This window comes from Ranitomeya imitator, chromosome 5 (assembly GCF_032444005.1).
Source record: "Ranitomeya imitator isolate aRanImi1 chromosome 5, aRanImi1.pri, whole genome shotgun sequence".
Lineage (NCBI taxonomy): Eukaryota > Metazoa > Chordata > Amphibia > Anura > Dendrobatidae > Ranitomeya > Ranitomeya imitator.
Genome location: NC_091286.1, coordinates 673,602,848 through 673,625,137, shown reverse-complemented (window position 1 = coordinate 673,625,137; position 22,290 = coordinate 673,602,848). Strand labels below are relative to the sequence as shown.

The 22,290-nt window shown below is 45.3% G+C and overlaps 1 protein-coding gene across 2 annotated transcripts in view; it reads left to right on the top strand.

Annotated features, from left to right (window-relative positions):
* Positions 1-2,114: 2,114 nt before the first annotated feature.
* The window catches only part of LOC138638762 (cytochrome P450 2K1-like), a 113,747-nt gene continuing 93,571 nt past the window's right edge, over positions 2,115-22,290 (top strand). For both annotated transcript variants that reach the window (XM_069728321.1, XM_069728323.1), the window contains exons 1-5: positions 2,115-2,196; positions 13,094-13,267; positions 14,214-14,376; positions 15,048-15,197; positions 16,527-16,687. In XM_069728321.1, the coding sequence (XP_069584422.1) occupies positions 13,097-13,267; positions 14,214-14,376; positions 15,048-15,197; positions 16,527-16,687 (645 nt within the window). In that variant the 5' untranslated portion in view covers positions 2,115-2,196; positions 13,094-13,096. The remainder of the gene's footprint in view (positions 2,197-13,093; positions 13,268-14,213; positions 14,377-15,047; positions 15,198-16,526; positions 16,688-22,290) is intronic.

Sequence of the window (22,290 nt, the reverse complement as noted above, 5' to 3'; positions counted from 1 at the left end):
CTGTGGATGGATACCATGCTTGGCATAGGTGGCTTTCCTTCATAGGATGCTGCCCTTCCCGTGGTTGTTCCTTCCCGGGGAAAGGCCTGGCTATTCACTGCTTGCGTCGAGAAACACGTGATGGTGTCTCCGCAGCTTCTTTTCATGCATCTGCATATTTCCCATAAGGGATGGGGGCAGTGTTCTGGAATCACTGCGTTGAGAAACACGTGATGGTGTCTCCGCGGTGTTGGATGTTTTGGTCTCCCCGAGGCCAATCATCTGTGCCTTTATAGCCTTTTTACTAGGCACTGCTCCTAATAGCCAGATTCCTACTCCACACTGATGAGGGGCAAAAACCCCGAAATAGCTGTCTGTGGATGGATACCATGCTTGGCATAGGTGGCTTTCCTTCATAGGATGCTGCCCTTCCCGTGGTTGTTCCTTCCCGGGGAAAGGCCTGGCTCTTCACTGCTTGCGTCGAGAAACACGTGATGGTGTCTCCGCAGCTTCTTTACATGCATCTGCATATTTCCCATAAGGGATGGGGGCAGTGTTCTGGAATCACTGCGTTGAGAAACACGTGATGGTGTCTCTGCGGTGTTGGATGTTTTGGTCTCCCCGAGGCCAATCATCTGTGCCTTTAAAACCCTAAATTTAGCCACAACCCTAACCCTAACCCTAAATTTAGCCCCAACTCTAAGGGTATGTGCACACGCTGCGGATCCGCAGCTGTGGGTCTGCAGCGGTTTCCCATGCATTTACAGTACAATGTAAACCTATGGGAAACAAAATCCGCAGTGCACATGCTGCGGAAAAAAATTGCGTGGAAGGAAACACAGCGGTTTACATTCCGCAGTATGTCAATTCTTCATGCGGAATCCGCAGCGGTTTTACACTTGCTCCAATAGAAGACTGCAGGTGTAAACCTGCAGCGTAATCCGCAATAGAAAACGCGATAAATCCGCAGGAAAAACCACAGAGGTTTTGCACTGCGCATTTATCAAATCCACTGCGGAAAGATCCACAACCCTCACAGATACGTATGCACATACCCTAACCCTAAATTTAGAACCAACCCTAACCATAGAATTTAGCTCCAACCCTAACCCTAACCCTAAATTTAGCCCCAACCTTATCCCTAACCCTAAATTTAGCCCCAACCCTAACCCTAACCTTAAATTTAGCCCCAACTCCTCTAGCTGCCGGCCGGCAGATCTTGGCGGGTGCATTGCACATGCGCCCGCCATTTTCTTACTAGATGAAGAAGTCGGCGGGCAGGAAAGGATGCAAGAGGACCCAGGGACACCGGTAAGTATAACAGGGTTTCCGAATCCCCCTATTTCTCTGTCCTCTGATGTGCAATCACATCAGAGGACAGAGAATTACATAGCTTTTTTTTTTTTTTTGCGGCCACCGGTAAACAGTTAATTACTGGTGGTCGCAAAACAGGGATCGGTAAAATCCAACCTGATCATGTTCTTTGGGGTCTCGGCTATCCCCGGCAGCTGAGACCCCAAAGATCTTCCGGGTGCTGGCCGGCGGGCGCACTGCGCATTCGCCCGCCATTTGTTGGCCGGAGCAAGATGGTGGCGCCCATCGGGAGCCACGAGGAGCACCAGGGGAGACAGGTGAGTATCGGGGGGCTATCGGGGACCTCATTTCTCTGTCCTCTGATGTGCAATCACTTCGGAGGACAGAGAAATTAATTGGGAATTTTTTTTTTGCGATCGTCGGTAAATGGTTAATTAACAGTGATCGCAACCCGGGGTCGGTAAAAAAAACCCCGAATCATGTTCTCTGGGGTCTTGGCTACCCCTGGCAACCGAGACCCCAGAGAAAATCTGACTCTGGGGGGCGCTATTCACTTTTTCCACAGTGCCGTTAATTAACGACGCTGTGGTTTAAGTACCCTTAACGGCCGCCGTTAAAAGGCGTATCAGCGGTCGTTAAGGGGTTAATAAGGTTTGTATATGTGAAGTGTGACTTTTTTCCTAATGGGCCATGATTTTTTCGCACGCAGGTTGAGTGTCCCACAGTTAGAAGAGTGAGGCTTTTTTATGGGTTGGGCGATCATTGACTTGTGGGCGAGTCTTGTCAGCTGCTCTCATGATTACAACTAGGTTTAAAGCTCACAGTTACCTGCGAGGACTGAAGAGACGAGTCCGACCGGTCCATGGTGTCATCTTCACGATAACAACTCACTGCAGGAAGAAGGTATGGTCGCTATTCTATATACTAACTGTATTTCATAGAGGGCTCCATGTATGTATCAGAGTGATTACACGCCGTAGGAACTTGCTTTGAAAAACTGTGCATAGATTGCAGCAAAATCACAGATGTTACACTGCATTAAAGGAATATTCCCACCTCCTACACATAATATATACAATTATGCATATTCACAGGATCTGCTATATAGTGGGCTGTTATACAATGTATACTTCTGTATACCGTACATTACAAATGTGAATACACCCCTCACATTTTTGTAGATATTTTATTATATCTTTTCAATGGGCAACACTGAAGATGTGACACTTTGATATAATGTAAAGTATTCAGTGTACAGCTTGTATAACAGTGTAAATGTTGTGTGCCCAGTCAATAACTAAACACACTGCCGATAATGTCTAAATTGTTGGCAAAACAAGTGAGTACACCCCTAAGTGAAAATGACCAAATCGTGCTCAAAGTGTCAATATTTTGTATGGCCACCATCATTTTCAATCTTTGCCTTAAAGGGAACCTGTCACCCCCAAAATGGAAGGTGAGCTAAGCCCACCGGCATCAGGGGCTTATCTACAGCATTCAGGAATGCTGTAGATAAGCCCCCGATGTCACCTGAAAGATGAGAAAAAGAGGTTAGATTATACTCACCCAGGGGCCGTTCCCGCTCCGGTCCGGTCCGATGGGCGTCGCGGTCCGGTCCGGGGCTTCCCATCTTCATACAATGACGTCCTCTTCTTATCTTCACACTCTGGCGCAGGCGTACTTTATCTCCCTGTTGAGGGCAGAGCAAAGTACTGCAGTGCGCAGGCGCTGGGCCTCTCTGACCTTTCCCGGCGCCTGCGCACTGCAGTACTTTGCTCTGCCCTCAACAGGGCAGACAAAGTACACCTGCGCTGGAGCTGCGGCATGAAGACAAGAAGAGGACGTCATCATAAGAAGATGAGAGGCCCCGGCCCGTACCGCGACGCCCACCGCAGCGGGACTGCCCACGGGGGGTAATCTAACCTCTTTCTCATCTTGCAGGTTACATCGGGGGCTTATCTACAGCATTCTAGAATGCTGTAGATAAGCCCCTGATGCCGGTGGGCTTAGCTCACCTTCCATTTTGGGGGTGACACGTTCCCTTTAACTCTCTTGGGTGTAGAGATCACTAGAGCTTCACTGGTGGCCACTGGAATCTTCTTCCACTCCGCCATGACGACATCACCGAGATGGTGGATGCTAGAGACCTTGCACTCCTCCACCTTACTTTTGAAGATGCCCCACAATTGCTCAATAGGGTTTAGGTCTGGAGACATGCTTGGCAAGTCCAGCACCTTTTATCTTCAGTTTCTTTTGCAAGGCAGTGGTCATTTTGGAGGTGTGTTTGAGGTCATTGGAATACTGCCCTGGGCCCAGTTTCTGTAGGGAGGGCATCATGCTCTTCTTCAGTTTATCACAGTAGATGTTGGCATTCATGGTTCCTTCAATTAACTTTTGCTACCCACAGCTGGCAGCACTCATGCAGCCCCAAACCATGACCTTCCTACCACCATACTTGACTATAGGCAAGACACACTTGTCTTTGTACTCCTCACCTGGTTGCAACCACACACGCTTGACACCATCTGAACCAAATAACCAATTTATTTTGGTCTCATCAGACCACACGACATGGTTCCAGTAATCCATGTCCTTATTCTGCTTGTCTTCAGCAAAGTGTTTGCGTCTTTCTTGCGCATCATCTTTAGAAAAAGCGTTCTGGAAAGACAACCAGCACGCCAATTTGATGCATTGTGCGGTGTATCGTCTGAGCACTGACAGGCTGATCCCCCACCCCTGTAACCTTTGCAGCAATACTGGCAGCACTCATGCATCTCTTTGAAAAGACAACCTCTGGATATGATGCTGGGCATGTGCACTCAACTACTTTGTGGTTGACCATGGCGAGGCCAGTTCTGAGTGGAACCTGTCTTGCTAAACCGCTGTATGGTCTTGGCCACCTTGCTGCAATTTAGTTTCAGGGTGCTGCAAAAATTCTTATATACTAGGCCATCTTGATGTAGAGCAACTATTTTTTTTTCAGATCCTTAGAGAGATTTTTGCCATGAAGTGCAATGTTGAACTTCCAGTGACTAGCATGAGAGCATATGAAAGTAATAACACCAAATTTACCACACCTGTTTCCCATTCACACCTGAGACCTTGTAATACTAATGAGTCACATGACACCGGAGAGAGAAAAGGGCTAATTGGGCTTAATTTTGCCATTTTCACCTTAAAATGTACTCACTTTTGTTGCCAGCGATTTTATTTTTAATAGCTGTGTGTTGAGTTATTTAGAAGGCACCAAATTTACACTGTTATACAAGCTTAACATTACCTTACATTGTATCAAAGTGTTGTACCTTCAGTGGTCTCCCATGAAAATATACAATAAAATGTATTCAAAAATGCGAGGGGTGCACTCACTTTTGTGATGTACTATATGTGGGTACCATCAATGGGATGTGCAACTATCTAAAAAAAGACACTTCGCCGTCATTGAAGAAGTGATCAGACTTCAAATTTCCTGGTAATAAAAACCTCGGGATGCAATCCATATCACAACCTCATGAAAATATTAAGCTTTTATCCTAAGTCTTATTAAAGGGTCAATATTGACTTTTAGGATTGCCACTTCCAGTAGGTGGCACTAGTGTTCAAGTTTTTCCTCTTTGAAGAGACAATTTGCATATATCTTTAACGTCTACCAACTGAGTATCCAAAAATCATGTTTGTTAAAACCTGGTCACGAATCTTGGTATATGTTAAGTCCAAATAGTAATAAATACATCTGTACATCTCAGTTATATTATAAAACCTTCAACTTGTGCCTTTTGAGGTAGTCTATTGTGGATTTTGACCTGTGTTTAGAATTATTATCCATTTGTAGAAGCCATACGCTTTTCAACTTCAGCTTTTTTTTACAGACGGTGTTATGTTTGTATCAAGAATTTGTTGAAATTTCATTGAATCCATTTTTGCTTCCACCCATGAAATATTCAGTGTGCCATTGGCTGCATCACAATCCCACAGCATGATTATTCTACCTCCATGCTTAATGCTTGGTGAGATGTTCTTTTCCTGAAATTCTGTGCCCTTTTTTTCTCCAGACATTCCTTTGATCATTGTGGCCAAATCATTTTTTGATCTCATCAGTCCACAAGATTAGATTGCAAAATGCATCATGCTAGTTTAAATGTTCTTTTGCATGCTTCTGATGCTGAATTTTATAGTGAGGACCCAGGAGAGGTTTTCTTCCGATGACTCTTCCAAGAAGGTCATATTTGTGCTGGTTTCTCTGTGGTACATTGTACCACAACTCCAGAGATAGATCTTTCTGAAGGTCTTTTGCAATCAAAGGGGGGGGGGGGGGGCGTTTGTCCTCTCTAGCAATCCTATGGGCAGATCTCACAAAAATTTTGCTTGGTCTTCTAGACCGTATCTTGACCTCCAATGTTCATATTAACTGTGATCACATAAATTACATTTTGAACTGAGGAAAGGAAAACTTGAAAACAGTTTGCTAGTAGTGTTGAGCTTTCCGATACCGCAAGTATCGGGTATCGGCTGATACTTGCGGTATCGGAATTCTGATACCGAGTTCCGATACTTTTGTGGTATCGGGAATTGGTATCGGATCCATAGTGATGTGTAAAATAAAGAATTAAAATAAAAAATATTGATATATTCACCTCTCCGGCGGCCCCTGGACATCATGTTATGTTAACCAATTCAGTAACACAATGGACATAGCGGTCAGAACACATACAGTGATCTGACAAACACCCAAAATTTAAGAACGAGCTCTGAGACGTGGGAACTCTGCAGACCGCAATCCCTGATCCTATCAAACCACACTAAAGGTAGCCGTGGAGCGCTCCTGACCAGAACCTAGGCGCCTCGTCACAGCCTGAGAAACTAGCTATTCCTGAAGATAGAAAAATAAGCCTACCTTGCCTCATAGAAATTCCCCAAAGGAAAAGGCAGCCCCCCACATATAATGACTGTGAGTAAGATGAAAACACAAACATAGAGATGAAACAGATTTAGCAAAGTGAGGCCCGACTAGCTGAATAGAACGAGGATAGGGAAGATAACTTTGCGGTCAGCACAAAAACCTATAAATAACCACGCAGAGGGGACAAAAAGACCCTCCGCACCGACTAACGGTACGGAGGTCGTCCCCCTGCGTCTCAGAGCTTCCAGCAGGCGAGAAAAAACCAATAAAGCAAGCTGGACTGAAAAATAGCAACAAAATAACAAAAGCAAAACTTAGCTTTGCAGAGCAGCAGGCCACAGGAATGATCCAGGGAAAAAACCAGTCCAACACTGGAACATTGACAGGAAGCATGGATCAAAGCATCAGGTGGAGTTAAGTAGAGAAGAAGCTAACGAGCTCACCAGATCACCTGAGGGAGAAAACTCAGAAGCTGCAGTACCACTTTCCTCCACAAACGGAAGATCCCAGAGAGAATCAGCCGAAGTACCACTTGTGACCACAGGAGTGAACTCTGCCACAGAATTCACAACAGTACCCCCCCCTTGAGGAGGGGTCACCGAACCCTCACCAGAGCCCCAGGCCGACCAGGATGAGCCACATGAAAGGCACGAACAAGATCGGGAGCATGGACATCAGAGGCAAAAACCCAGGAATTATTTTCCTGAGCATAACCCTTCCATTTAACCAGATACTGGAGTTTCCGTCTTGAAACACGAGAATCCAAAATCTTCTCCACAATATACTCCAATTCCCCCTCCACCAAAACCGGGGCAGGAGGCTCAACAGATGGAACCATAGGTGCCACGTATCTCCGCAACAATGAACTATGGAATACGTTATGTATGGAAAAAGAATCTGGAAGGGTCAGACGAAAAGACACAGGATTAAGAACCTCAGAAATCCTATACGGACCAATAAAACGAGGTTTAAACTTAGGAGAGGAAACCTTCATAGGAATATGACGAGAAGATAACCAAACCAGATCCCCAACACGAAGTCGGGGACCCACACGGCGTCTGCGATTAGCGAAACGTTGAGCCTTCTCCTGGGACAAGGTCAAATTGTCCACTACCTGAGTCCAAATCTGCTGCAACCTGTCCACCACAGTATCCACACCAGGACAGTCCGAAGACTCAACCTGTCCAGAAGAGAAATGAGGATGGAACCCAGAATTGCAGAAAAACGGTGAAACCAAGGTAGCCGAGCTGGCCCGATTATTAAGGGCGAAGTCAGCCAAAGGCAAAAAGGACACCCAGTCATTCTGATCAGCAGAAACAAAGCATCTCAGATATGTTTCCAAGGTCTGATTGGTTCGCTCGGTCTGGCCATTAGTCTGAGGATGGAAAGCCGAGGAAAAAGACAAGTCAATGCCCATCCTACCACAAAAGGCTCGCCAAAACCTCGAAACAAACTGGGAACCTCTGTCAGAAACAATATTCTCTGGAATGCCATGCAAACGAACCACATGCTGGAAGAACAAAGGCACCAAATCAGAGGAGGAAGGCAATTTAGACAAGGGTACCAGATGGACCATCTTAGAAAAGCGATCACAGACCACCCAAATGACTGACATCTTTTGAGAAACGGGAAGGTCAGAAATAAAATCCATAGAGATATGTGTCCAAGGCCTCTTCGGGACCGGCAAGGGCAAAAGCAACTCACTGGCACGAGAACAGCAGGGCTTAGCCCGAGCACAAATCCCATAGGACTGCACAAAAGTACGCACATCCCGTGACAGAGAGGGCCACCAAAAGGATCTAGCCACTAACTCTCTGGCACCAAAGATTCCAGGATGACCAGCCAACACCGAACAATGAAGTTCAGAGATAACTCTATTCGTCCACCTATCAGGGACAAACAGTTTCTCCGCTGGGCAACGATCAGGTTTATTAGCCTGAAATTTTTGCAGCACCCGCCGCAAATCAGGGGAGATGGCAGACACAATTACTCCTTCCTTGAGGATACCCGCCGGCTCAGATAAGCCCGGAGAGTCGGGTAAAAAACTCCTAGACAGAGCATCCGCCTTCACATTTTTAGAGCCTGGAAGGTACGAAATCACAAAGTCAAAACGGGCAAAAAACAACGACCAACGAGCTTGTCTAGGATTCAAGCGCTTGGCAGACTCGAGATAAGTCAAGTTCTTATGATCAGTCAATACCACCACGCGATGCTTAGCTCCTTCAAGCCAATGACGCCACTCCTCGAATGCCCACTTCATGGCCAGCAACTCTCGGTTGCCCACATCATAATTTCGCTCAGCAGGCGAAAACTTCCTGGAAAAGAAAGCGCATGGTTTCATCACTGAGCAACCTGAACCTCTCTGTGACAAAACAGCCCCTGCTCCAATCTCTGAAGCATCAACCTCGACCTGGAACGGAAGAGAAACATCTGGTTGACACAACACAGGGGCAGAAGAAAAATGACGCTTCAACTCTTGAAAAGCCTCCACAGCAGCAGAAGACCAATTGACCACATCAGCACCCTTCTTGGTCAAATCGGTCAATGAAAAATTGCAGATGAAGCGACGATAAAAATTAGCAAAGCCCAGGAACTTTTGCAGACTTTTCAGAGATGTCGGCTGAGTCCAATCATGGATGGCTTGGACCTTAACAGGATCCATCTCGATAGTAGAAGGGGAAAAGATGAACCCCAAAAATGAAACCTTCTGCACACCAAAGAGACACTTTGATCCCTTCACAAACAAAGAATTAGCACGCAGGAACTGAAAAACCGTTCTGACCTGCTTCACATGAGACTCCCAATTATCCGAGAAGATCAAAATGTCATCCAAGTACACAATCAGGAATTTATCCAGGTACTCTCGGAAGATGTCATGCATAAAGGACTGAAACACTGATGGAGCATTGGCAAGTCCGAACGGCATCACGGGATACTCAAAATGACCCTTGGGCGTATTAAATGCAGTTTTCCATTCATCGCCCTGCTTAATTCGCACCAGATTATACGCACCACGAAGATCTATCTTTGTGAACCAACTAGCCCCCTTAATCCGAGCAAACAGATCAGATAACAATGGCAAGGGGTACTAAAATTTAACCGTGATCTTATTTAGAAGGCGGTAATCTATATAAGGTCTCAGCGGACCATCCTTCTTGGCTACAAAAAAGAACCCTGCTCCTAATGGCGACGATGACGGGCGAATATGCCCCTTCTCCAGGGATTCCTTCACATAACTGCGCATAGCGGTGTGCTCAGGCACGGACAAATTAAACAATCGACCTTTTGGGAATTTACTACCAGGAATCAAATTGATAGCACAATCACAATCCCTATGCGGAGGTAGGGTATCGGACTTGGGCTCATCAAATACATCCCGGTAATCAGACAAGAACTCTGGGACCTCAGAAGGGGTGGATGACGAAATTGACAGAAATGGAACATCACCATGTACCCCCTGACAACCCCAGCTGGACACCAACATGGAATTCCAATCCAATACTGGATTATGGGCTTGTAGCCATGGCAACCCCAACACGACCACATCATGCAGATTATGCAACACCAGAAAGCGAATATCCTCCTGATGTGCAGGAGCCATGCACATGGTCAGCTGGGTCCAATACTGAGGCTTATTCTTGGCCAAAGGTGTAGCATCAATTCCTCTCAATGGAATAGGACACTGCAAGGGCTCCAAGAAAAACCCACAACGCTTAGCATACTCTAAGTCCATCAAATTCAGGGCAGCGCCTGAATCCACAAATGCCATGACAGAATACGATGACAAAGAGCAGATCAAGGTAACGGACAGAAGAAATTTTGACTGTACCGTACCAATGGTGGCAGACCTAGCGAACCGCTTAGAGCGCTTAGGACAATCAGAGATGGCATGAGTGGAATCACCACAGTAGAAACACAGACCATTCAGACGTCTGTGTTCATGCCGTTCAACTCTGGACAAAGTCCTATCGCACTGCATAGGCTCAGGTTTAAGCTCAGGTAATACCGCCAAATGGTGCACAGATTTACGCTCACGCAAGCGTCGACCGATCTGAATGGCCAAAGACATAGATTCATTCAGACCATCAGGCATAGGAAATCCCACCATGACATCCTTAAGGGCTTCAGAGAGACCCTTTCTGAAAATCGCTGCGAACGCAGCTTCATTCCATTGAGTGAGTACAGACCACTTTCTAAATTTTTGACAGTATACCTCTATCTCATCCTGCCCCTGACACAAAGCCAGCAAATTTTTCTCTGCCTGATCCACTGAATTAGGCTCATCGTACAGCAATCCGAGCGCCAGGAAAAACGCATCAATATTACTTAATGCAGGATCTCCTGGCGCAAGAGAAAATGCCCAATCCTGAGGGTCGCCACGCAAAAAAGAAATAATAATTCTCACTTGTTGAGCTGGGTCACCAGAGCAGTGAGGTTTCAAGGCCAAAAACAGTTTGCAATTATTTTTGAAATTCACAAACTTGACTCTATCACCATAAAACAAATCAGGAATAGGAATTCTTGGTTCAAAAATAGGCTTCTGAACCACCAAATCTTGAATCTTTTGCACATTTATAACGAGATCATCCATTGAAGAGCACAGACCCTGAACCTCCATGTCCACACCTGTGTCCTGAACCACCCAAATGTCTAGGGGAAAAAAAAGACAAAACACAGTGCAAAAAAAAAAAAAATGGTTTCAGAACTTCTTTTTTCCCTCTATTGAGAATCATTAGCACTTATGGCTTCCTGTACTGTTATGTTAACCAATTCAGTAACACAATGGACATAGCGGTCAGAACACATACAGTGATCTGACAAACACCCAAAATTTAAGAACGAGCTCTGAGACGTGGGAACTCTGCAGACCGCAATCCCTGATCCTATCAAACCACACTAAAGGTAGCCGTGGAGCGCTCCTGACCAGAACCTAGGCGCCTCGTCACAGCCTGAGAAACTAGCTATTCCTGAAGATAGAAAAATAAGCCTACCTTGCCTCAGAGAAATTCCCCAAAGGAAAAGGCAGCCCCCCATATATAATGACTGTGAGTAAGATGAAAACACAAACATAGAGATGAAACAGATTTAGCAAAGTGAGGCCCGACTAGCTGAATAGAACGAGGATAGGGAAGATAACTTTGCGGTCAGCACAAAAACCTATAAATAACCACGCAGAGGGGACAAAAAGACCCTCCGCACCGACTAACGGTACGGAGGTCGTCCCCCTGCGTCTCAGAGCTTCCAGCAGGTGAGAAAAAACCAATAAAGCAAGCTGGACTGAAAAATAGCAACAAAATAACAAAAGCAAAACTTAGCTTTGCAGAGCAGCAGGCCACAGGAATGATCCAGGGAAAAAACCAGTCCAACACTGGAACATTGACAGGAAGCATGGATCAAAGCATCAGGTGGAGTTAAGTAGAGAAGAAGCTAACAAGCTCACCAGATCACCTGAGGGAGAAAACTCAGAAGCTGCAGTACCACTTTCCTCCACAAACGGAAGATCCCAGAGAGAATCAGCCGAAGTACCACTTGTGACCACAGGAGTGAACTCTGCCACAGAATTCACAACACATCACCGCTGGTAACCGGCAGGCTTCTTTGTTTAAAATGAGCGCGTTTAGGACCTGAGAATGACGTTGCGGCTTCTGATTGGTCGCGTGCTGCTCATGTGACCGCCACGCGACCAATCACAAGCCGCGACTTCATTCTCAGGCACTAAACTCCTCATTCTAGGAATTTAGGACCTGAGAATGACGTCGCGGCTTCTGATCGGTCGCGTGGCGGTCACATGAGCGGCACGCGACCAATCAGAAGCCGCGACGTCATTCTCAGGTCCTAAACGTGCTCATTTTAAGCAAAGAAGGCTGCTGGTTACCAGCGGTGATGTCCAGGAGCCTTCGGAGAGGTGAGCATATCAATATTTTTTATTTTAATTCTTAATTTTACACATTAATATGGATCCCAGGGCCTGAAGGGGAGTTTCCTCTCCTTCAGACCCTGGGAACCATCAGGATACCTTCCGATACTTGGTGTCCCATTGACTTGTATTGGTATCGGATATCGGTATCGGCGATATCCGATACTTTTCGGGTATCGGCCGATACTATCCGATACCGATACTTTCAAGTATCGGACGGTATCGCTCAACACTATTTGCTAGCCTTCTCCTGCTTTGGGAGCGTCCATCATTTTCAGAGTGCTAGGCAGTGGTTTAGAAGAACTAATGGCTCCTGTTTTTTGGCACAATGTTAGAGGAAGCTGGGTTTTTATAAAGCTGGGAAATCTAGATCACCAGGTATTTCCTAATGATGATAGTGAACAAGCCATAACCCTAAAAGGCTAATTAAGGTGTGAAACATTGGTCAAAGTTATCTGAGCCCACAAATCTCCAAAGGTGCCTGCATTTTTCTGTGCACCCATTTTCCTGTTTGTAATTTTTAAAATGTAAAAAATTGCAATCATTTTTCTTTACCTAAAATTATCTTGGGTGTGCTCGTAGATTATGTTTGTGTCCCCGCTGCTGCTTGATTTGTGGCTGCTAGACAGCCTGAATAGATGTGGGGATTGCCTGTTTGTTATGGAATCCCTGCATGTGTTCAGGCTGTCTATGAGACTCAAATCATGCAGCTGCGGGGACACAAACATAATCTACCAGCACACCCAAGATACTCGGAGAAGAGCGGAGCATGCTCGGAAAACCCGAGTAACGAGCACACTCGCTTATCACTAGTGACCACCCAAGCATTGTGTTGGAAATGTTGGTCTTTTGGGATGTTTTTGTAGCATGTAGAGATATTGCATTTGATTTGTGTTAAGGAACGATTAAGTTTTTAAGGAAATTCACTGAAATCTACACCAGTGCCAGGACTGCCTCACGATGCATGGTTTGCTTACTTACAGAACATGGACCTGATCACTCTTCTTCTGGCCTTAGCTGTTATCCTGTATTTGGGTTTTGTCTTTAACAAAAACAAAGCCCGTTACAGCAATTTCCCCCCTGGACCAACCCCTCTACCAATCATTGGAAATGTGCTGTCCATGGACCTCTCAAAGCCTCACAGAGCATTTTTGGAGGTAAGATAGAATGATTCTACAGCAAGGACACATAATTCCTACAGGTGGCAGATTCCATAAGAATCATTATGTAAGACTAGATTGTGGCCCGATTCTAACGCATCGGGTATTCTAGAATATGCATGTCCCCGTAGTATATGGACAATGATGATTCCAGAATTTGCGGCAGACTGTGCCCATCACTGATTGGTCGATGCAACCTTTATGACATCTACGTCGATACTGTGCCCGTTGCTGATTGGTCGAGGCCTAGCGGATGTCTACGTCCTTTATGACATCATCGTCGCTGTGCCTGTCGCTGATTGGGCGAGGACTGGCGGCCTCGACCAATCAGAGACGCGGGATTTGCAGGACAGACAGACAGACAGACAGACGGAAAAACCCTTAGACAATTATATATATAGATGGGATTTTTGCACTCATCTCATTCCAGCACTGGATTCCAGCACAGGGGTAGAAGGCCATGACTTGCCATTTGCACATTTTTTTTTAAGTGACTTTTATTCTACTTTTGTCTTCTGGTATTTACTGGCATTTTTAGTGCAAATGGTTCATGAATTTGGTGCAGAGTCAAAACTAGCTTTTTTCCTGACGTTTATTATTTTTATGACTTTCTGACTTTTGTGTTTTAATGCAGAAAACCACACCATGGAGTTGAAGTTGCACCAAAATTTTTTTGCTAGTTTTTAAAAAGTCACCATTGATGAATCAGGCAAAAACATCTGGAATCTCTAGAATCTGCCCACTAAGAGTAAAAATAGAAAAACTATTGGACACGTATAAAATAGACTTAAAAATAGGCAAAAAATAGAATAATGATGTAGGTGTAAAAAAAAAGGCGCAAAATACAAAACTAGACAAAAAAAGCGCGAAGGCCAGTATGAACCGGGGACAGAATGTTCTGACAATATTACATGTAATGAATGATCTCATTCTATATTTATAGCTGTCGAAGACTTACGGCACAGTCTTCAGCGTGCAGATCGGCTTTGGTAAGCTAGTGGTTTTGTGTGGTTATGAAACCATCAAAGATGCTCTAGTCAACCATGCGGATGAATTCTCTGACCGACCAAAAATTGAACTGTTCTCTACAACGACAAAGGATCACGGTAACTGCTGTGTATTCTTTGTAACAAATTATATTTTGTACTCTTTTAGAACATTTTCAACAGCATCTCAATTCTGCGGCCAATACAGGGGGTTATCCTGGACTGTACTGATCCAGTTATCCATCAATATTAGATTAGGTCCAACATTGGGCACCCCCAATGATCAGCTGTTCTGGATTCTCACTGCAGCTGGATATACAAAGAATACAGAACTGGGAGCGTGCATCTCCATAGTGACCGTTCTAGGGTTCAGAAGCTAAGCTCCAGGTGAAATGAATGGGAGGTGAGCTGCATACTCCAATAATATAAAGTGTAAGGTAGTGCTGTAATTATCCCATGTCTTCACACACAAGATAGAGCTGGTAGATTGGGACAAACCTGTCAATCAATTGCCGTCTGGCAGGGAGAAGCTAGGAAGGAGCATCAATTGGATTATCTTCGTCTTCGTCAAGCTTGAGAAAGGCTGGTCACAAACAAAATGTTGCCATACCTTACGGGCTGAGAAAGTCCACTTTTTCATCATTTATTGGAGTGCTGCCTCCTTTTTTCCTTTTTATCTATCTATCTATCTATCTATCTATCTATCTATCTATCTATCTATCTATCTATCTATCTATCCATCATGCTTTGTACAGCACACAGCACACACTGAGCTCTCTCGCTTCTTTCAGGCCTTATCTTTGCTAATGGAGAGAACTGGAAAGTGATGAGAAGATTTACTCTTTCCACATTACGAGATTATGGAATGGGGAAGAAGGGCATAGAACACAAGATCATGGATGAAGCAAGTAGTTTAGTTCAGGCATTTAAAACGTTTCAAGGTAAGAATCTAAAGGTACCTTCACACTGAGCGACTTTAGAACGATAACGATAGCGATCCGTGACGTTGCAGCGTCCTGGATAGCGATCTCGTTGTGTTTGACACGCAGCAGCGATCAGGATCCTGCTGTGAGATCGCTGGTCAGAGCTAGAAGGCCAGAACTTTATTTCGTCGCTGGATCACCCGCTGACATCGCTGAATCAGCGTGTGTGACGCCGATTCAGCGATGTCTTCACTTGTAACCAGGGTAAACATCGGGTTACTAAGCGCAGGGCCGCGCTTAGTAACCTGATATTTACCCTGGTTACCATTGTAAATGTAAAAAAAAAACACTACATACTTACATTCCGGTGTCTGTCGCGTCCCCCGGCGTCAGCTTCCCTGCACTGTGTCAGCACCGGCCGGCCGTAATGCAGAGCACAGCGGTGACTTCACCGCTCTGCTTTACGGCCGGCGCTTACACAGTGCAGGGAAGCTGAAGGCGGGGGACGCGACAGACACTGGAATGTAACTATGTAGTGTTTTTTTTTTTTTACATTTACAATGGTAACGAGGGTAAACATCGGGTTACTAAGCGCGGCCCTGCGCTTAGTAACCCGATGTTTACCCTGGTTACCAGGGAACTTCGGCATCGTTGGTCACTGGAGAGCTGTCTGTGTGACAGCTCTCGAATGACCACACAACGACTAAACAGCGACACTGCAGCGATCGGCATCGTTGTCTATATCGCTGCAGCGTCGCTTAATGTGACGGTACCTTAAGTGCCGCGCTTGAGCTTTTGTGATCCTTATCTGATTGGTGCAACCTTCCCAATGTGTAAAATGTTGGTGGCTATTATAGGTGTATTTGGGGGTTTGCCTGAATCTTTCTAAAAACAGGATTCAGAAGTACCTCTGATGGGGCTATAGATTGCAATAAAAACTATTTGTGTCTTTTCCTGACAAAGTCCGACATATTAGTATCAGCAAAGGAATGCAGCAGACTTAAAAATGATGGACATTTCCAGAAAAAAGAGAAACACAAACGAAGTTTGTGTCATTGCAGTCTATGGCCCCATCAGAAGTTCATCTCAATTTCATTTTTAGAGCAAAACACATTGCAAAAGTGAACAATGTTTGGCATTTCCTGCAATTTCGAATGTGTGAAAACAAGATGGAACTTTGTAAGGACTGCAGGCCATCGGCGAGTCACCTGTTAATATCTGCAATCATCTGGACATCCCCTTCATTAATTAAAGCCAATGTTTCAATTCAGAAGAAGAAATTTGCAGTTCTTTTCCCTTGCTAACTGTAAGTTATGATTTCTTTATTCCCTTTTCTGTTTGTTTTAGGAAAACCCTTTGATAACGTGAAAATAATCAACACTGCGGTGGCCAATATCATCGTATCCACGGTCATTGGCGTGCGATTTGACTATGATGATCCCACTATAACGAAGCTCGTCAGTCTAATTAATGAAAATATCAGACTATTAGGAAGTCCATTGGTCAGGGTGAGTGATCCTTATGTGATTAATCAGTTCCTGAATACATTCCCTGCTATTGACCAGGCATGGTATTAGTTTATACTTTCAGTTGACCCAATGGAATTTTTATTGCTGATGTTTTTGGAATATTACTTGCTAGATTTTTAAGGTGTTAGCAGTAAAAATGTTAGTTGAGAGCAGGTAAAACAAAGTAAATTTTATAAAGTTTGACAGCGTAACATAATGTACCGAATGTAATTTAACGCAGTTGTCTCAACAAGGTTTCAGTGTACACATGTATTTATATGTACAGATTATATTTCTATATATTTCATTTAATCATCTGTTAATTCTAGTATTAGGAGTCCAGTAGGTGGTCCTATATACAGCTTGAAAAAGGCCTGCGTGACGAAATAGTGGTATTTTGTACATTTATGCTCTACATTGTTGTGAATTCTGTGGCAGAGCTTCCTCCTGTGGTCACAAGTGGTACTTCGGCTGATTCTCTCTGTGAGCTTCAGTTGGTGGAGGGAAGTGGTACTGCGGCTTCTGAGTTTCCTCCCTCAGGTGATCTGGTGAGGTCGTTAGGTGCTTCTCTACTTAACTCCACCTAATGCTTTGATCCTGGCTTCCTGTCAATGTTCCAGTGTTGGACTTGCTTTTCCCTGGATCATTCCTGTGGCCTGCTGCTCTGCATAGCTAAGTTCTTCTTTGCTATTTGTTTGCTATTTTTTCTGTCCAGCTTGTCTAAATTTGTTGCTGGAAGCTCTGGGACGCAAAGGGTGTACCTCCGTGCCGTTAGTTCAGTACGGAGGGTCTTTTTGCCCCCTTTGCGTGGTTTTCTTTAGGGTTTTGTGTAGACCGCAAAGTTACCTTTTCTATCCTCGATCTGTTAAGTAAGTCGGGCCTCACTTTGCTGAATCTATTTCATCTCTACGTTTGTCTTTTCATCTTAACTCACAGTCATTATATGCGGGGGGCTGCCTTTTCCTTTGGGGTATTTCTCTGAGGCAAGGTAGGCTTATTTTCTATCTTCAGGCTAGTTAGTTTCTCAGGCTGTGCCGAGTTGCATAGGCAGAGTTAGGCGCAATCCACGGCTGCCTCTAGTGTTGTTTGGAGAGGATTAGGGATTGCGGTCTGCAGAGTTCCCACGTCTCAGAGCTCGTTCTATGATTTTGGGTTATTGTCAGATCACTGTATGTGCTCTGACCGCTATGTCCATTGTAGTACTGAATTGCCTCTCATAACAGTACAGGAAGCCAAAAGTACTAATGATTCTCAATAGAGGGAAAAAAGAAGTTCTGAGACCATTTTTTTTTCTTTGCACTGTGTTTTGCCTTTTTTTTCCCCTAGATATTTGGGTGGTTCAGTACACAGGTGTAGCGATGGACATTAGAAGTCTGTCTTCATTTGTGGATCAGCTCTCGGCAAGAGTACAAAAGATTCAAGACACTATTGATCAGAAAGCTATGTTGGAACCAAGAATTCCTATTCCTGATTTGTTTTTTGGAGATAGAACTAAGTTTCTGAGTTTCAAAAATAATTGTAAATTATTTCTGGCCTTGAAACCTCACTCCTCTGGTGATCCAGTTCAACAGGTTTTGATTGTTATTTCTTTCTTGCGCGGCGACCCTCAGGACTGGGCATTTTCTCTTGCGCCAGGAGATCCTGCATTGAGTAATATCGATGCGTTTTTCCTGGCGCTCGGATTGCTGTACGATGAACCTAATTCAGTGGATCAGGCAGAGAAAAATTTGCTGGCTCTTTGTCAGGGTCAGGATGAGATAGAGGTATATTGTCAGAAATTTAGAAAGTGGTCCGTGCTCACTCAATGGAATGAATCTGCGCTGGCAGCTATGTTCAGAAAGGGTCTCTCTGAAGCCCTTAAGGATGTCATGGTGGGATTTCATATGCCTGCTGCTTTGAATGAGTCTATGTCTTTGGCCATTCAGATCGGTCGACGCTTGCGTGAGCGTAAATCTGTGCACCATTTGGCGGTATTACCTGAGCTTAAACCTGAGCCTATGCAGTGCGATAGGACTTTGACCAGAGTTGAACGGCAAGAACACAGACGTCTGAATGGGCTGTGTTTCTACTGTGGTGATTCCACTCATGCCATCTCTGATTGTCCTAAGCGCTCTAAGCGGTTCGCTAGGTCTGCCACCATTGGTACGGTACAGTCAAAATTTCTTCTGTCCGTTACCTTGATCTGCTCTTTGTCATCGTATTCTGTCATGGCATTTATGGATTCAGGCGCTGCCCTGAATTTGATGGACTTGGAGTATGCTAAGCGTTGTGGGTTTCTCTTAGAGCCCTTGCAGTGTCCTATTCCATTGAGAGGAATTGATGCCACGCCTTTGGCTAAGAATAAGCCTCAATACTGGACCCAGCTGACCATGTGCATGGCTCCTGCACATCAGGAGGTCATTCGCTTTCTGGTGTTGCATAATCTGCATGATGTGGTCGTGTTGGGGTTGCCATGGCTACAAGCCCATAATCCAGTATTAGATTGGAAATCCATGTCGGTGTCCAGCTGGGGTTGTCAGGGGGTACATGGTGATGTTCCATTTCTGTCAATTTCGTCATCCACCCCTTCTGAGGTTCCAGAGTTCTTGTCTGATTACCGGGATGTATTTGATGAGCCCAAGTCCGATGCCCTACCTCCGCATAGGGATTGTGATTGTGCTATCAATTTGATTCCTGGTAGTAAATTCCCAAAAGGTCGACTGTTTAATTTATCCTTGCCTGAGCACGCCGCTATGCGCAGTTATGTGAAGGAATCCCTGGAGAAGGGGCATATTCGCCCGTCATCGTCACCATTAGGAGCAGGGTTCTTTTTTGTAGCCAAGAAGGATGGTTCGCTGAGACCTTGTATAGATTACCGCCTTCTAAATAAGATCACGGTTAAATTTCAGTACCCCTTGCCATTGTTATCTGATTTGTTTGCTCGGATTAAGGGGGCTAGTTGGTTCACCAAGATAGATCTTCGTGGTGCGTATAATCTGGTGCGAATCAGGCAAGGAGATGAATGGAAAACTGCATTTAATATGCCCGAGGGTCATTTTGAGTATCTAGTGATGCCATTCGGACTTGCCAATGCTCCATCAGTGTTTCAGTCCTTTATGCATGACATCTTCCGAGAGTACCTGGATAAATTCCTGATTGTGGACTTGGATTACATTTTGATCTTCTCGGATGATTGGGAGTCTCATGTGAAGCAGGTCAGAACAGTTTTTCAGGTCCTGCGTGCTAATTCTTTGTTTGTGAAGGGATCAAAGTGTCTCTTTGGTGTGCAGAAGGTTTCATTTTTGGGGTTCATCTTTTCCCCTTCTACTATCGAGATGGATCCTGTTAAGGTCCAAGCCATCCATGATTAGACTCAGCCGACATCTCTGAAAAGTCTGCAAAAGTTCCTGGGCTTTGCTAATTTTTATCGTCGCTTCATCTGCAATTTTTCTAGTATTGCCAAACCATTGACCGATTTGACCAAGAAGGGTGCTGATTTGGTCAATTGGTCTTCTGCTGCTGTGGAAGCTTTTCAAGACTTGAAGCGTCGTTTTTCTTCTGCCCCTGTGTTGTGTCAACCAGATGTTTCTCTTCCGTTCCAGGTCGAGGTTGATGCTTCTGAGATTGGAGCAGGGGCTGTTTTGTCGCAGAGAGGTTCTGATTGCTCAGTGATGAAACCATGCGCTTTTTTTTCCAGGAAGTTTTCGCCTGCTGAGCGAAATTATGATGTGGGCAACCGAGAGTTGCTGGCCATGAAGTGGGCATTCGAGGAGTGGCGTCATTGGCTTGAAGGAGCTAAGCATCGCGTGGTGGTATTGACTGATCATAAGAACTTGACTTATCTTGAGTCTGCTAAGCGGTTGAATCCTAGACAGGCTCGTTGGTCGCTGTTTTTTTGCCCGTTTTGACTTTGTGATTTCGTACCTTCCGGGCTCTAAAAATGTGAAGGCGGATGCTCTGTCTAGGAGTTTTGTGCCTGACTCTCCGGGTTTGTCTGAGCCGGCGGGTATCCTCAAGGAAGGAGTAATTGTGTCTGCCATCTCCCCTGATTTGCGGCGGGTGCTGCAAAAATTTCAGGCTAATAAACCTGATCGTTGTCCAGCGGAGAGACTGTTTGTCCCTGATAGGTGGACCAATAAAGTTATCTCTGAGGTTCATTGTTCGGTGTTGGCTGGTCATCCTGGAATCTTTGGTGCCAGAGAGTTGGTGGCTAGATCCTTTTGGTGGCCGTCTCTGTCGCGGGATGTGCGTGTTTTTGTGCAGTCCTGTGGGATTTGTGCTCGGGCTAAACCCTGCTGTTCTCGTGCCAGTGGCTTGCTTTTGCCCTTGCCGGTCCCGAAGAGGCCTTGGACACATATCTCTATGGATTTTATTTCTGATCTTCCCGTTTCTCAAAAGATGTCAGTCATTTGGGTGGTCTGTGATCGCTTTTCCAAGATGGTCCATCTGGTACCCTTGTCTAAATTGCCTTCCTCCTCTGATTTGGTGCCGTTGTTTTTCCAGCATGTGGTTCGTTTACATGGCATTCCAGAGAATATCGTTTCTGACAGAGGTTCCCAGTTTGTTTCAAGGTTTTGGCGAGCCTTTTGTGGTAGGATGGGCATTGACTTGTCTTTTTCCTCGGCTTTCCATCCTCAGACTAATGGCCAGACCGAACGAACCAATCAGACCTTGGAAACATATCTGAGATGCTTTGTTTCTGCCGATCAGGATGACTGGGTGTCCTTTTTGCCTTTGGCAGAGTTCGCCCTTAATAATCGGGCCAGCTCGGCTACCTTGGTTTCGCCATTTTTCTGCAATTCTGGGTTCCATCCTCGTTTCTCTTCAGGACAGGTTGAGTCTTCGGACTGTCCTGGTGTGGATACTGTGGTGGACAGGTTGCAGCAGATTTGGACTCATGTAGTGGACAATTTGACCTTGTCCCAGGAGAAGGCTCAATGTTTCGCTAATTGCAGACGCCGTGTGGGTCCCCGTCTTCGTGTTGGGGATCTGGTTTGGTTATCTTCTCGTCATATTCCTATGAAGGTTTCCTCTCCTAAGTTTAAACCTCGTTTCATTGGTCCGTATAGGATTTCTGAGGTTCTTAATCCTGTGTCTTTTCGTCTGACCCTTCCAGATTCTATTTCCATACATAACGTATTCCATAGGTCATTGTTGCGGAGATACGTGGCACCTATGGTTCCATCTGTTGATCCTCCTGCCCCGGTTTTGGTGGAGGGGGAATTGGAGTATATTGTGGAGAAGATTTTGGATTCTCGTGTTTCTAGACGGAAACTCCAGTATCTGGTTAAATGGAAGGGTTATGCTTGGGAAGATAATTCCTGGGTTTTTGCCTCTGATGTCCATGCTCCCGATCTTGTTCGTGCCTTTCATGTGGCTCATCCTGGTCGGCCAGGGGGCTCTGGTGAGGGTTCGGTGACCCCTCCTCAAGGGGGGGTACTGTTGTGAATTCTGTGGCAGAGCTCCCTCCTGTGGTCACAAGTGGTACTTTGGCTGATTCTCTCTGTGAGCTTCTGTTGGTCGAGGGAAGTGGTACTGCGGCTTCTGAGTTTCCTCCCTCAGGTGATCTGGTGAGGTCGTTAGGTGCTTCTCTACTTAACTCCACCTAATGCTTTGATCCTGGC